At 29.6% G+C, this 15247-nt stretch overlaps 1 protein-coding gene across 1 annotated transcript in view; it reads right to left on the reverse strand.

The window, feature by feature from the left end:
* Positions 1 to 15247, reverse strand: part of LOC127283606 (max dimerization protein 1-like) — a 457228-nt gene that overhangs the window by 433577 nt on the left and 8404 nt on the right. Inside the window, exons 3-4 of the mRNA XM_051308596.1 lie at positions 12832 to 12925; positions 11573 to 11602 (exon numbers count right to left, since the gene is read on the reverse strand). Of these exons, the coding sequence (XP_051164553.1) occupies positions 11573 to 11602; positions 12832 to 12925 (124 nt within the window). The remainder of the gene's footprint in view (positions 1 to 11572; positions 11603 to 12831; positions 12926 to 15247) is intronic.

Below are 15247 nucleotides of genomic sequence, written 5' to 3' on the forward strand. Positions count from 1 at the left end.
AAAATATATATATATTTAAGTATATAATAAAAAGTACAATATCTCTTTTTGTATGATTATATAATATATATTTTTTGAAATAATTTAAATGATAGCAATAAAAACTATAAAAATACAACAATAAAAGTTTTCAAATATAGAAAAAGTAAAGTTACAACTTTACTATATACATAAACAGAAGAAAAAAGAAGGAACTCGTATCCATTAAGTATTGGGAAGGAAGAAATTCTTTTCCCATTAGAAGATCGAAAAAGATTGACTGGCTCAACACATAGAAAGAATCGGCAATATAATTCGTGCCTCTTTGCCAAGTCCTTACTTTAGTTTTCTTACAGCTTTTGAGAGTCGAAGAGCTGTCATTTACATCTACAGGTTGCTGATATCGCTGGCTGCTGTTTCTGGATCAGATCCAGACACTCGATAAGAACAAAATTGTAACGAAAGAGAAGAAAAAAGAAAATTCATCGCAACAAATTTAATTTTTTCCTACCATTTTTACATCCTTCAAAATTTTAAAAGCATTGTTTAATTGTCTGATCAAAAAGATAAGAGATTCCGGAAATTAATACTACACGAAATTACATTTTTCCACTTTAGTTCACACGTTACCATGCTAAATCAACTCTATGACCTAAAAACTACATTTTCAGTATTATAAATTACACGTGAAGTGGTTTGGAAAATTTCGAAATGTAAGCCAGAAGCGTTAGCTGTTATTTTCCACTATACTCAGAAAGAGAGAGAGAGAGAAGCATTTGGCACATTATTTGTTTTCTCTCATTTATCGTTTTACTTACAACTTTTCGCACGATATACTCTCACAGTGAAAATTGATAACTTATATCTTCTGTAGAAGTAATTTTGGCACTATCTAAATTCAATACGAATGTTTAAAGAATTAAGTACATCTTGAATAAATATATTAAAAAAATCTCAGCTAACGGAATTCTTTTTTTTCCTGCTATAATGCAAACTGACATTTTATTATAGAATAAACAAATTCCTTTTACGAGAGGATTTACGTTTTATATCCCCCCAAAGAATGGAAAGCAGAACACACAGACAATGGACATAAAGTGCAAAGTACAATTTTTGATGTCGCAAAGTCTTATATTCCCCCCCTCCCCATCCGCGTTCCCAGTGTGTAAAAATGGGCTCAGTATATTTTAATGTAGCCTTGATACATGAGAAAAGCTCGCGTAACTTGTCAATGCCAGTAGAAATTCGTGCAGTTATTCGTATATAAAAACTCGAGAGAGAGAGAGAGAGAGAAAAAAAAAGAAGAAAAGTGTGGAAACAACTAAAGAAACCATGAGTATACACATCCAAAAGAGAGGGAGAGAGAAAGAGAGAAAAGGAGATATATCGCAATAAAGCCCTGTAGAAGGTTCGTAGGCGAAGATGCCCATATATCTCTACTCTGAAACGACCTATGTAATGCAACGAGAAATGAGACTGTGTGCTCGCATCTCCTTTGCCTTTGTACTTGTAAAACAGCGAAGATAAGAGAACAGACAAGAACGAGAAAGGTAAGAAAACTAGAAAAATAGACGCGACTACAAGCTTATATATATATATATACATAAAAAAAGGAGAGTGAAAAAAAGAAACGAGAACTCTTGAACAAAGACAAAGAAAGCTTAAGAGAAAAAGATAAACTGAAGAAAGACAAGGTGAGAACGCAAGCGCAAAGAAGTGCATTCTCTATACTAAGATTTTTTCAAGGTTAAGGACAATTCAGTAAAACGCAAAGAAAACTGTTCTAAATAGCAAACCCAAATATTATTTCCATAAAAAAAAAATTAATTTAAAATTCTGTCAATATGTAATCGAAAAAGAGTTAATTGACGATGGAATCTAATGAAAGAGTTCACTCCTGGTTTTCTGCGTAATGTTATTCTACGTGAATTTCGATTCGTTCCATTATACTCCAGTAAAAGGATCAAAGTTTTGTTGGAAAACAAACGGAAGCACTGTTGCCATTGTATTTCATGAGTTTCATGGAGAAAACCGATTACCATTTGAAAACGGTTTTGAAATTGTAATCGTAGAAAGGGAGCAATGACCTCGAGTGAAGCAGCCAACTAGAGTTATCAGTGGCTCTCCTCTCGATTGATGCTATTCACAATATAATAGTATACAGAAAACACTATTTTTTTCCTAGCAAAAATTAACTCCCGTTTGGTTTTTTATTATCGAATATAGTAGACGCATATATTTTATTATACCATTGAGATTTATGAAACATCTGTTCTACTTAAGAATTTTGCACCTTAAAACACGATCTATGCAAAGTTTATGGCAGTTTGGACGATTCTCGAAAGGTCATATTCGAGGAGGACCTGTTCCATTATCACTGGTGCACAGTTACGACTTGGAAAATCCAGCTGACCAAGATTAAGCCCTCAAGGAAGGAAGAAGGATCTCTGTGGCCATTCTGTATTTATGTACTTCCTAGCCACCTTAACTTTCTTAAGTCGTCTCAACTCACAACCCATCCTAAAATCCTTAGAACCTTACAGCTCTTCCTTCCGGTAAGCTTCAACTACTTCTCATATACCGGAAAACCAGGACTTTAGACCGATTTAAGAACGAAGTATTGCGATTTTAGATTTATGCGAAATCCCACAAAAAAAACGAACAAAGGAAAAACTTTTATTTTCCCTCAATAAATTAAAGCTCTATAATAAGAATCTACATTTACGAGATTGCACAAAAGAAGGGGAAAAAAAAAATTTCCTCAAATATTTGAAAAAAATTTTTCCGCATTTTTTTATTCTAAAATTCATTTTAAGCTTGATGTTTGAACTCTGTTTCTATTGGACGAACAAAAGAAAACTCCTAAAGAACCTCTTCACTCAGGAAAATCATATCGACCATGAGCCTAAGCAAGATCCTAGGTAAGCCTTGAGAGAAAGAGAAAGAGAGTAAAGTGTAGTAGCGCATGAACAGTACAAAGGGAAACGCTTAAAAATTCAATGCATTTCAAATGGACCAGGAAACGTCCCTGGTCGCCTACGGTCCTGCTCGAGGCTCAATTTTCGCTGTTACTACTCCATCTTTCGAATCCGCTACCTTTCCCAGCGAAGCAAGACGTTTCGCGACTCGACTTTCCGTATATATAGCTGTACCTATATTACTAAACCAACGACTACAACAAAAACGAACAACTGAAGATAAAGAATGAAGATGAATGCTAAAATTAATAATATAAAGATATAGGCGCGCCGCTACAAAGATGGTTTTCTTGGAACAAATTTATATCACTTGTTGCAACAATTATTATAAATCCAAGAAGCGACATCTCTCTACAATTTTTCTTAAATGGTGAGCAGTTTTCATTTTAAAGGAAGAAGAAAAATTTATTCCGCAAGGAAAATAGAAAATAAAAATTGAATTTTAGAAAAAAGAAAACGCTTGTTTATCATAAGCTTCAGAATATTTTTGGTCCCGTAAAAAATAATTTTCGACGCTGAACATCGACGACAACTTCGTGGAGCTTCAAAATACGTAATACCAAGTTTTACTAAGATCGGTTAGAAGTACTATTCGGAAGAACACCAGAAATAATAAAATCACAAGAGTTTTTGTACATAAATATACTTAAAAACGGTTTGTTAAACATTCAGAATTTGTAGAATACATTTTTTTTTGTCATTATATATGTGAATGTGTTTTATTCACCTGTCTTCCAAAAATCGATTTAAAATAATACAATATACATTTTTTTTTGTTACTAACATAGTGTTATAAATTTAACGAGACATCTTTACAATTTTTCCTAAATGATGCGCCTTTTTGTACCCAAAAAATTTCAGTTTAATTACTCGATTTTAATATGGAAAAAAATAATTCCGCAAGGAAACGAAAAAATTAAAAGTTGAATTTTAGAAAAAAGAAAACTCGTTTATCATGAACTCGAATTGTTTTTAATCCCAGAAAACAAATTACCGCCTGGACCAACGATACGATTAATCCTTAATATTGCCATAACAAGTTTTGAAATGTTTTCACAATATTGATCACCAGGTGGTAATTACTGCCGTTATTAAAAAAAAAAGAGGGAGAATTACATGTTGAGAGCTGGTGTGCACCTTGAATATAGTGTGGCTCTTATTTAAAATTAATGACTGTATCAGTTATAGCTATATACAAATATAATGCAATTATACTGGGTTAAAAAAAAGACTGAATATACACGTCGTTAAAATTCACAACATTTATAATCAACGATTTAGAACAAAAATTATTGTAATTTTTTGTTTAAAAAAATTTTTTGCAACGTTTCTTGATCAATAAATTACTAAAACCAAAATTTGTAAGCAAAAAAATTTATCCTTTTTCGAGTGAAAACATGCAAAAAAATATTTATTTGATATTAGTCAAGTAACCGATTATTTGAATCAAGTAAATTTTTATTTTTCAGTGTAGAGGTGAATATATTAGTTTTAAAAGTAATCATATATAAAATTAAAATAACTAGTGCTCGAGTTTCAATAATAATTCTTTACACGCACATAAATCATTTAGTGTGATGAATCGTACTGAAAGACAAACTTAAAGTGGATCGCAAGTATATATATATATATATGCGGTTTAGGACACGTATAGACTTACAATTGCGTTAGCTGTCTAGAAAATTAATAATAGTTGGTACATTTTTGAAATAAAGTTGAAACTTTACGCACTATAGACTTACTAAATATGTATGTACAAAACTTTTCTAAGATTTATATAGAATAAACTTTTTTTTTCTTTTCAGGTATAGTTCCTACAGACTGAAATAATTAATTTTCATTTATTTGCTTAAGGATGTCTGATAAATCCATAAAAAGGAGTTTGATACACTTTGTTCTTAATTATCGAATTACTTATTGCATTTAAAACTAAATTTTTTTTCCAAGTCGTACAATTTTCTAACTCCCAAAACCACAATATTTAAGCATTTAGCAAAAAAAAAATTGGTAAAATTGCACGCATTTACTGAACAAAATATTATATATAAATAGAGATGTTATCCAAATAATAATTTTCGTAAATGGTTTCCTGTTTCTACTTTCTTAAAATTACACAACAATTTAGAGCAATTTAAAAGGAATGTCCAAAATCCGTTCAGCCCTAAAAGGCTATAGGTAACGAAGTAAATACAATGAAAAAAGAAGAAGAAAAAAATTGCTGACGGAGCATCGACATCCTCAGGCTATCGCTTCCACGTCGTGATCACGCTTCGAAAATACCTATTTACCGGAAGTGCTTGTATAGAATAAACGATTGAAAAAACACAGATGCTTCCAACTAGGCGAAACGTGCGCCAGATATCTTTAAGAAAAATAAAATAAAAATTGCGCATTGCAAAATAAAACAAAAAAAAAAAAGTATGGAAAAAAATAATTACAAAACACCAAAACTTGGAAGAGCACATTGGTATAAAAGAAAAGAGAGAGAAAAATGTTTTTCTATCTGGATAAAACTATAAAAGAAAAGGAAGAAAAAAGAGTAAAAGAGTAGGATTTACATCGTTTGCTAGAAGAATGCCAGCTGGCAGTTCGGAAAGATTAAAGGCTTCAGGGAGAGTAATCGATTTTGGAGGTGGAGCTTATAGTGGTAGATAGCAAGGTACCAGAATAGATAGGAAACAAGAAAAATAGTAAAGAGAAATTACTTAAAAAGAAAACACGCGTGATTGGATAATTAATTCGTGAATGAAACAATAAACTAAAATTATTAATGAATAATGGTATAAAATGTTACGAAGACTTTAAACATATTTTGTCAAATATTTAAACCTAATAGCAATCTTTTTATATAACGTTAATTATAGCATGATTAATGTAATTCATGCAAGAGACATGAAAATGGAAACAAACAAAATCAACCAATCAGTCAAATATTGCCTAGCTATATAGACTCAACAATAATTAATATCGAGTTGAATTACATATATATAGACAACAATGATTCAGTTTCATGATTCAGCTATCAGCAGCAAGCTGATTGATATTGACAATTTCTCTAGTGGTGTAGACTAGTCATTTCTGTTCAAAGCTATCATTACATAGCTATCATGGCAGATCTTGAACACCTGGCTTACATTTGCAGTTTATATAATTCTATCATTTTCAAGGATATATCAAATGGAGAAATATCATTCACGTTCAATATTTCATTTCTTCAAATATAATAACATTGGTTGAATTCAATTTCCTTATTTGAAAATTCCTCTTTTTTGATTTGAATCAATAAAATTCAAATTACAAAACGAAATCTTTTTTTTATATTCATTATTGAACAAATAAAAGTTTTGTTATAGTTTAAAAAAAATAAATATTAATTCCTTTTTTCCATAAGCAAAACTAATTATTTCACTACTGGAAAATTACTCAACACACATTCCAATAAATTATTCGCCCGCATCGAAACAAATCGAATAGGGGCTGTTGTGAGCGTGTAGGATTTTCAGCATCCCTCCCATTTTACAGAGCCACTCTCTCAGGTAGAGAATTTAACGTTTGATACAAAAATTTCACTGTTAAAATGACAATATTAAAGTATTTTCTTTAATTGAAGTAACAAAATATTGAAACTACTTTTAGCTAGTGAAAAAATAAAACATTAATAGAAATGAAATTGACGCGTCCTTCGTCGGGATATAGAAGAAAACTCAACAAATTAAAACTACAGCTGCACTCTCATACCCGGAACACCACACAAGAATGAGAAAGCTCATAAAAGAAAATAGTTTTAAAGAAACTATAACCACTATCCTCCAACTTTCAATATTTTTATTTTACACAAAACTTGCGACATTTTCGCTTAGCATAATTCGCTTCTTCTTCTTCTTCTTCTTCTTCCTCCTTGTTTTTCTTTGTTCTGCAGTTTTGCTTAACAGTGAAAAGTAATCCACGAGATTAAGGAGAGAGGGAGGAATGGGATGCTTTCTTTAATAACAGACTAGGTGTTCCGAGAAATAATGAATTCGAGAAGCCAACAAGACAAAGGAACGATGCAAGCATGACACAAAGACAAGGGATGCATACTCTATAAAGTTATAGAGCTTCTCCGTAATTCTAGTTCTAGATTCTCGTCACCTCGTTAAGGTGACAATACTGCAATTATGTAGATATCGACAGACGCAAATCGTTCCCACTGGAAGTGACAGCGCAACAATCTAAAGTGGATCTTGCTGATGCAGCTGGCATGTACGCGCGTACAGTGTACCAGGTACGTGTCAGACTGCAGTTACAACACTAATTACACTAAGCCTTATACAGAAAAATAGAAACGAGAAGAATCAGTTGAAGAGACTTTCACGAGAGATTTTAATTCCTCGACCTAATAAAACTAAGACTCAATTTTATCTCCAAGAATTTTTATACTTTTCCAATTCTTTACATATCTTTTAATTTAAAAAAATATTAACGATCTTAATTTTTTTAAACTTTATCCATAATTTTCAAAGTCGCGACTATTTTCAGCTTCATATCAATTTAAATATAAAGCTATTAATTCAAGTCGAGCAAATAAACAAGCTATTTTTTACTTCTCCATTACAGTATTTTATATTAATTATACAACTAATTGAATATTAATTAATAATATATGTGCTTATTTGTAATTTTTTTTTACTCTAAAAACCTTAATTTACTGCTAAATAAATTTTTCAACTATTAAACTGCAATTTGAATTTAGAAAAAAAAATGTTTAATTGAATTTATTTTTCAATATTGCACTAGGGCGCTGTTTGATTAAGGAATTGGTCTCGGTGCAAATGAATACAAATTCATGTAACGCATTACGCGGTCGCGTCGTTACTGAGGCAATTAATTAAATGGCAGCCATTATCGTCCTCCGTTCTGCAATCTCGTGATCTGTGCACGACATATACATAGCCGGATGAATGTTTGATTATTTTATTCAAGAAGGGAACTTTACTAGTTTACATTATCATTTAATGTATTACTTTTTATAATTATTTTTCAAGGCAATTATAAACGTTAATGGAATATACTAAAAGCGAGTTTATCAACCAGTTCTTTTTTGTTCAATAATTTTAAAAAAATTATTTTTTTTGCAATTTTAAAGGAAATTAAATATATATTTTGAATACCTATATTTCTCAACGCGGCTGTTGATGTTTGTTCTAATTCTGATCCGGTGGAAAGATGGCTTTCAGTTTTAAATTCCTCAGAAATAAGAATTGTCAAATTTTGTTGTAAAATTAATTAGTCAATTGTTGCATGAACGATATAATTGTGAAAGAGTATTAATGTGTTACAGTCACTTTTACCGATTGTTTTTTATTTTAATTTCAGTATCTGTATTAGGTAAATATAAATGTAATTTTATCTCATAATTTAGTTTTAGAGAATAGCGATTCTCTACTCATGTAACGAGGTAGACAAGTGTAAATAAATAAATAAAAAAATATATTTTTATTAAAAGGAAATATTAAAAAAACGGGATAATTTTTTAAATATTTATACTTCGTTCAACATGTCAAAAAAATACGATTTTTTTTTTAGATGCACGCATGTAAATACCTCAACATATACCAATGCGATAATGCATTTGTGGAGGTAAATGCGAATCTGGCATCGAAAATAACCAGTGTGTGTATATAGTTTCATAGTCCACGTTACACTCTCAATGAAACGAAATCGTGTGTCATGACAGCAACGTGTGGCGTGGGCTGTGCGTTGCCCAGAGAGGTTGCGTTTGGGTTACATAACACGAGTATGTATGGGTGGATACGTATTCGAATCACTATTCGATATAACGGGTGTCTGGTTTTACTTCGTTCGGTTTGTCATGACCGGAGTAGGGCACGCAACCCCTCCTCGACACCGAAAAAAATCAATAGACTCCGCACGACGACGAAGTCCTTCGAAGTGCACGACGTATGCATCGTTTTCACTGCCTCTCTTTTTCTCTCACATCCCCAGTTTTCTCGAGAAAAAAAAAATGAAAATAATAAATAATTTTTTATCCCTCCGCAAAGAATATCAAACTGTATCAGGGTTGCGACAAGAATAAATTTTTCAATTTCCCCAACATTTCTCTGACATTAAAAAATTTTCTCCTACGAATTTTTTTTTATTTTTAATGAATTTTGAATAGAAATTTAATAATTTGATGATAGAGAAACGTGTTTTACTAAACTATATTCTACGGTTTTTACTGGAGTGGAGACCTTTTTTCTTGAATAGGTGAAAAGGTGAATTATTTACCAAAAATAGTTGCCAAAAAGTGATAAAAAAAAACTGATAGTTAAAACCAATTAACGTGCAAAATAACTTATTTGTATCTATTCAAATTTGGATTAGTCGAAATTATTTGTCAATGATTGAAGCATAAGTAGTTCAGGGTAAATTGAATTTTGGATAAATTGAAACTTAAATCAATCAAAATTCAGATAATTTGAAACACAAATCAATTCAAATTTCCATCATTTCAAACCTAAATCAATTAAAATTTTAAAAATTCTAAACAATCGACAATGAAAGATAGTCTCATTATTTCTACAATAATAATAATAATTTTCAAATAAAATACTGTCAGTTTTAAAATTCAAATTTCGTGCTGAATTGCACTTTGAATTTCAAAAAGTTTTATTTTCTCAAAAAAAAAGAGGAAAAATAAATTTGGGCCAATTAATATTTGTCAGAGTTTGAGGAAAAATTTTTAAAAAAATGTTAATTACTGAAAAATGGTATTTCTGTAATATATAGATAAAAGTATATATGTATATTGGAAATTATTATTATTATTTGTCGAACATGTTGAATAAAATAGAATTTTGCCACGAAAATCGACAGCTTATATTCAGTGAAATATTCACGCTATTGCACTTGTCTGACCGCATTTCAACTTTACATAAACGATAATAAACAAAGCGTGGAATTTTCGAATGATTTCATAATTATTTTCACATCGAACGTTTCACATCTCACTACTCTCTTCTTGACACAAGTGACGGCTTGCAAAATGTTACAGCTACTGCATCGACATTTTTCATTAAAATTAATGAATATTTTCAACCACTCGATTCAACTTGTATAATACAAAATAATTAAATTTTCCCCTCAATGAAAATGAATAAATTTTTTACTAAATTAACTATTGTATACCGTTAACAAAAAAAAGCAGATTATTTTTATCTCGAGATACGAAATTAAAAAGACTTAAATTCAATAATAATAAATATGTTTATCAGCAAATAAACAAAGGAGATTTTTTTTCAGGATCAAAAGGTTATCTTTAAGGTATGAAATATCTTTTAGGTATGTGAAAAAAAAATTCTGCCTATACTTTCTTTTTATATACTTTTTATTAGTGATTATTTCCTGAACTTGGGAGGGAAAAAAGAAGAAATTAAATAGAATACCGTTAAAGCGTTCCCTTTACTTTTTTTCCAATAGTATCATTGAGTATTGTGAATAACAATGGGTTAAAATAAAAGCTTTTTGTGTTTAAAGTTTCAGTTACTTTATCGCTCTTAAGGAAAGAGGCCAACTATACATACATACACACACACCATGCCATTGACGATTTTAAGAAACAATCGTGTTGAATCTTAACGACGCTACGGCGTACTTAAAGAATATACATTCATATCGTATCGTACATTTTACTGCAAAAGGATAGGTGTTCAAAAAGCATAGGGGGGTTTGCCGAGGCACGTGTGCGTGGCTACAATTGTATTTTATATACTTCAAGGCCCATTTCAATGTATATGTTAAAGCACCACTAACGGAAGAGGGCGGTGTGCGCACGGCCGCGGTTCGCGACTTATAAATCACCTCAACAATCGGGGTTAGTACAGGCACCCTTGGAACAGATCCGGTTCACTAGAGTGCCTCGCTCTCTATTGTGTTCCATTCTGTTCCAAAGTTTTCTGATCTCTCTTCAACAGAATAGGGTTGCACTTAAGATCACCAACTACGATATAATTAACCCCTGCCATTGCCTACACTCAATATCGTTTCATTCCACACCATCCTTATATATTTTTCAAATGAAAAATATTGGTATTAAATATTAAAATATATGAATTAATATTTTTTTTCATAAGCTCCAGTTATTAATTCAAAATATTTCCCAAGGAACAAAAAAAAATTAAGACAACAAAAATTATATATATTTGACCCACAGGATATTAAAATGTTTTAGTATGTTAAAAAAAATTCCAATAATTTAATTTCAAATAATGGTAGTTTTATAAAATAATAATAATAAAAAAAAAACTCTAAGAAAGAAAAGCAATCAAATGTGATGAATTCTTGAATAGGAAAGGAAGTAAACTGAAAAGCAACATTATGTGGATAGTTTTATGATAAAGTATAAAGATCTAACTTTTTCAAGATTATTCTCAACTTAAGGAATGTGGTTGGCAATAAAATATTTGTTGGCAAAACGTGAAGACGTTCCTCCGGACGGGGAGGCTTTACTAATGCAAAGCAGAATAAGAAAGGAGTCTACATAAATATCCCTGTGGGTCGATAAAAGAGTTGCGGTAATGACCGCCTCGATTATCTTTACGCCATTTGACTATGAGCATAAAAGAGGCACTCACCTGTTTTTCTCCAGCTCGTTATGAGTTGTCCTGAAACAAAAAGAAATAAAAGTTAGTCAAAAGTCATTAAATAGAATTTAATGAATTGTTGGAGAAAAAAAATTAGTCTATTGAATAAAAAAAAGATCAAGATGAAATAATTTAAATACTAATTGAAATATTCTTTCATTAATCTCGTTTTCCATTTAAATGTACAAAAAAAAATTTATTAGCGTCAATGACGAATTTCAAATAATGTGATTTGAAAACTGGAAATAATTGCGTTCAACAAAAGGTTAAGTAATTGTATTCTTCCAATGACCAGCTGCTCCGGACTGCGAAATGTCTGATAATAAACGTTTGACAGTCGGCCCCATGGAGGAGAAACATTAAAGTAGGGAGGAAACGTCGTTTCGCTCGTAAACCAGTGTCATAATTTTAGCGCGTGAATACTTTTGTTGTGGACACACACTTTCGCATTACGGATTTATTATTTGTAGTTTCTGGAAATGGGGTTCAGAAAAATAATCAATGAGGGGGTAAAAGTGTATTTTAAATTAATAGTTTTTAAACATTCCTCTATCATTATCTTTGTACAGATTTGATGTTTTTTTTCTAAAACAATTTATTTTAGTCATATAATAATACGGTATTTAAAAATAATTTTCATTTCTAGAATAGTGAAATTTAACTTTAAACAAAACTGCTAATTATTTTCAATTGTTCTGGATATATGAACTTTAAAGGTACTAATAAAACCATCTGTAGTGTATAGTTGATTTCTTGGACGATTAGAACTACAATTAAATGCAACCGGTACTAACAATCAATCAGAGAATAAAGTGCATTTAAGGTATAATGGGATTTACGAACTAAACTATCTGAACGACTAGAAATTTGTGACTTTTCCTTTAATGGTGTTATATACGAAAAGTTAGGTTTCTATAGGATCTAAAGATAAACTGAAATGACGAAACGGTAGCTGTAAACATCATTATTCATAGGACTCCCAACTAATCCCAACCATAAAGCAGATCATTTACATTTAAAAGTCCCCAACAGAATAGATTAAAACCTATCCACCTGAAATATATAATCAAGACATCTTGATACTATTTTCCATTTTATTTAGAGAAATAAATATAATTTAAATTATTTTTTTTTTACATTAAAAAGAAGTTTGAACAAGTTTCAATGAAATTCAAAAATTTAAATTTGAATTGAATAACAAAGATTTAATACATGTATATATATATATATAGGAATAAATGAATACTAACCTGCTGCCCTGAGATTTTTTCGTTTTTGACCTCTTACTGGATGATCGCAAGTCATCAGGTATCGGCATTGTCGAAGCGTAGCCATGTTCAGCTTCTACAAAAATAGAAAATTAACATTGATTAAAAATCAAAATTGGTACATCAAATTAAATTAATTAATATCAACGTTATAAACGTCCATTAGCAAAAAAAATTTAAATTACTAAACAACGCTAAATTTAAATTAATTAAATGATTAGTGTTCAAGGACAAACTAATTCCGACAATAAAAAATAGTTAAATAGGCAAAAATTATGTTTTCTTTGCTACAACAATATTGTAAGAAAATAAATAATTCTATTTTTGTATTAAAAAAGCTTCAAATATATACAAAATTAGGAATATATTAACTTATAATAAAAGTATGTGTTTGGAAAAAAAAACATGAACAATATTTAAAGATTTACATTCTATAAAAAATGTAGTATTCTTTTTAAATGTCATAAAACATAGCAACAGAGATGCTTATAGTTTGGACAGAAAGTAATGCCACGTCGTGTACGTGCTCGCATATATGTATCGCTTGACTTGACATGGCGCAGCGCAGTAAGTGGAGTGATAAAATGAGATCATCGTTCCGGGGACGCTCGCATCAACAACATATGAGCTCAGGAATAATTCACGCTAAGGTGAACTTAAGAAAAAAAAAGAACAATATTTCCATTTACGTTTAAACTATATAGCGAAGGGATACTCAAGAATCAAACAACCTCCTTTTTATTGCAGGTTATATATACATAATATATATATAAAACAAGAAACACTGCGTTTTCTCTAATCATCGATATACAATTTGGAATTTATATTTACTGTAATTGCTTTGTTTACTTTAAAATTTCCGGTGCTTCTACATTATTGAGCGCCTAATGATCAAATCAAGGTCAACTTATTTTGAAACTGTTTAAACGTACGTTTCCTTTTGTAATTATGTTTTAGTTTATAACATACATATATAAGGAAAGAAAAAATTTCCATTCAAATTTTACAATTTAGACTTTTTCTATTCTTTATTATCTTCAAGCATGAAAAGTAACCTGATTGTTTTCATTAATTAAATTGAGGCCAAAATACAGTCGGATAGGCCTCGAATCGACTTTAAGACACAAAAAAAGTCGCTTTAGTCGATTTATATTCCAAAAAAGTCGATTTTTTATTTTAACAACATTTAATTGGTTAATGAATATTTTACTTTAAATTTCTAAAAAAAATTCTTGAAGTTCCATTTTTATAATTTTTTGAAGTCTGATTTAAGCAATTCATTCGAATTTAAAATTTTATCATAGTTTTTAGTTTTGATAGTCAAAAAAAATTTCAGGCAATGGGGTACTTAATCAAGTTTTACAGATTTTTAATTAAAAATTTTTTTTAAATAATATTAATTTTGGAAGAGTTAAAGTTGATATTTTTAAAAATTATTTGAATGTTGAAAGATTTTGTTAATTTTCAGACAATAATTAAATTTTACAGAACTAAAAATAATTTATCAAAGAATTTTATATAACATTTTTTAAAAGTAATTGAATTTTCAAACATTTACAATTACTTAAGATTTTTGAAATTATTGAACTTCAAGTGATTTTTAATTTTAAATTTTTTGATGATTTCACTAAAAAATTTATTAGAAATTGCAGACCAAAAATACAATAATTTGAAAACTTTTTAAGTGAAAAATGGTTTCAGATAGTTGAATTTTCGAAGAATATTGTAAAAATAATTAATAACCATTGAATTTCAGAAAAGTAATAATTGAAATTATTAAATTTCAAAAAATTTTAGATGGAAAATTTTAGAAGCTTTTATATTGAAATTTTTGAAAATAATTGAATTTTAAAAGATTGTGTTAAATTTCAGACAATAATTTAGCAATTTTAATTGAAAAATAGTTTAAGATAATTGAATTTGTGAAGAATTTCATTAAAATTTTTAAAAAATAATTAATTTAGTGAAGAATCAAAGTTACTGGGTTAGGCTAACAGTCAGTGGCGTTTGTAACTTTTTTATATGATGGATAAAAGTGCCAAAAAATGACTATTTAGTCGTGAGTCAACATCTGTTTAAAGATCATATTACGTCAATGTGTATATAGTTAAAGTCTCTAATATAATCTATATAGGTGTACATATTTTGTAATGCTAATTTTACTACACTAAATAATTGAGTATAGTAATATTTCATACTGTCCATCATAATTGGTTTGTTGTATTTTTCACATTAGATGTTTAATAGTTTAGCGACTGAAAAAAATTTTTTTTTTAATTATGTAAATTTCAAACTTGTCCATTACGAATAGCTATATACATACATATAAAGGTAAATTTAACTATCATATGAATTTTTCCATTTTCATCAAGTGGGCGTCAAGTTGCAACTAAATATA

The sequence above is a fragment of the Leptopilina boulardi genome, unplaced genomic scaffold, assembly GCF_019393585.1.
Source record: "Leptopilina boulardi isolate dan_hultmark-lab unplaced genomic scaffold, ZJU_Lbou_2.1 LbouV2_310, whole genome shotgun sequence".
Lineage (NCBI taxonomy): Eukaryota > Metazoa > Arthropoda > Insecta > Hymenoptera > Figitidae > Leptopilina > Leptopilina boulardi.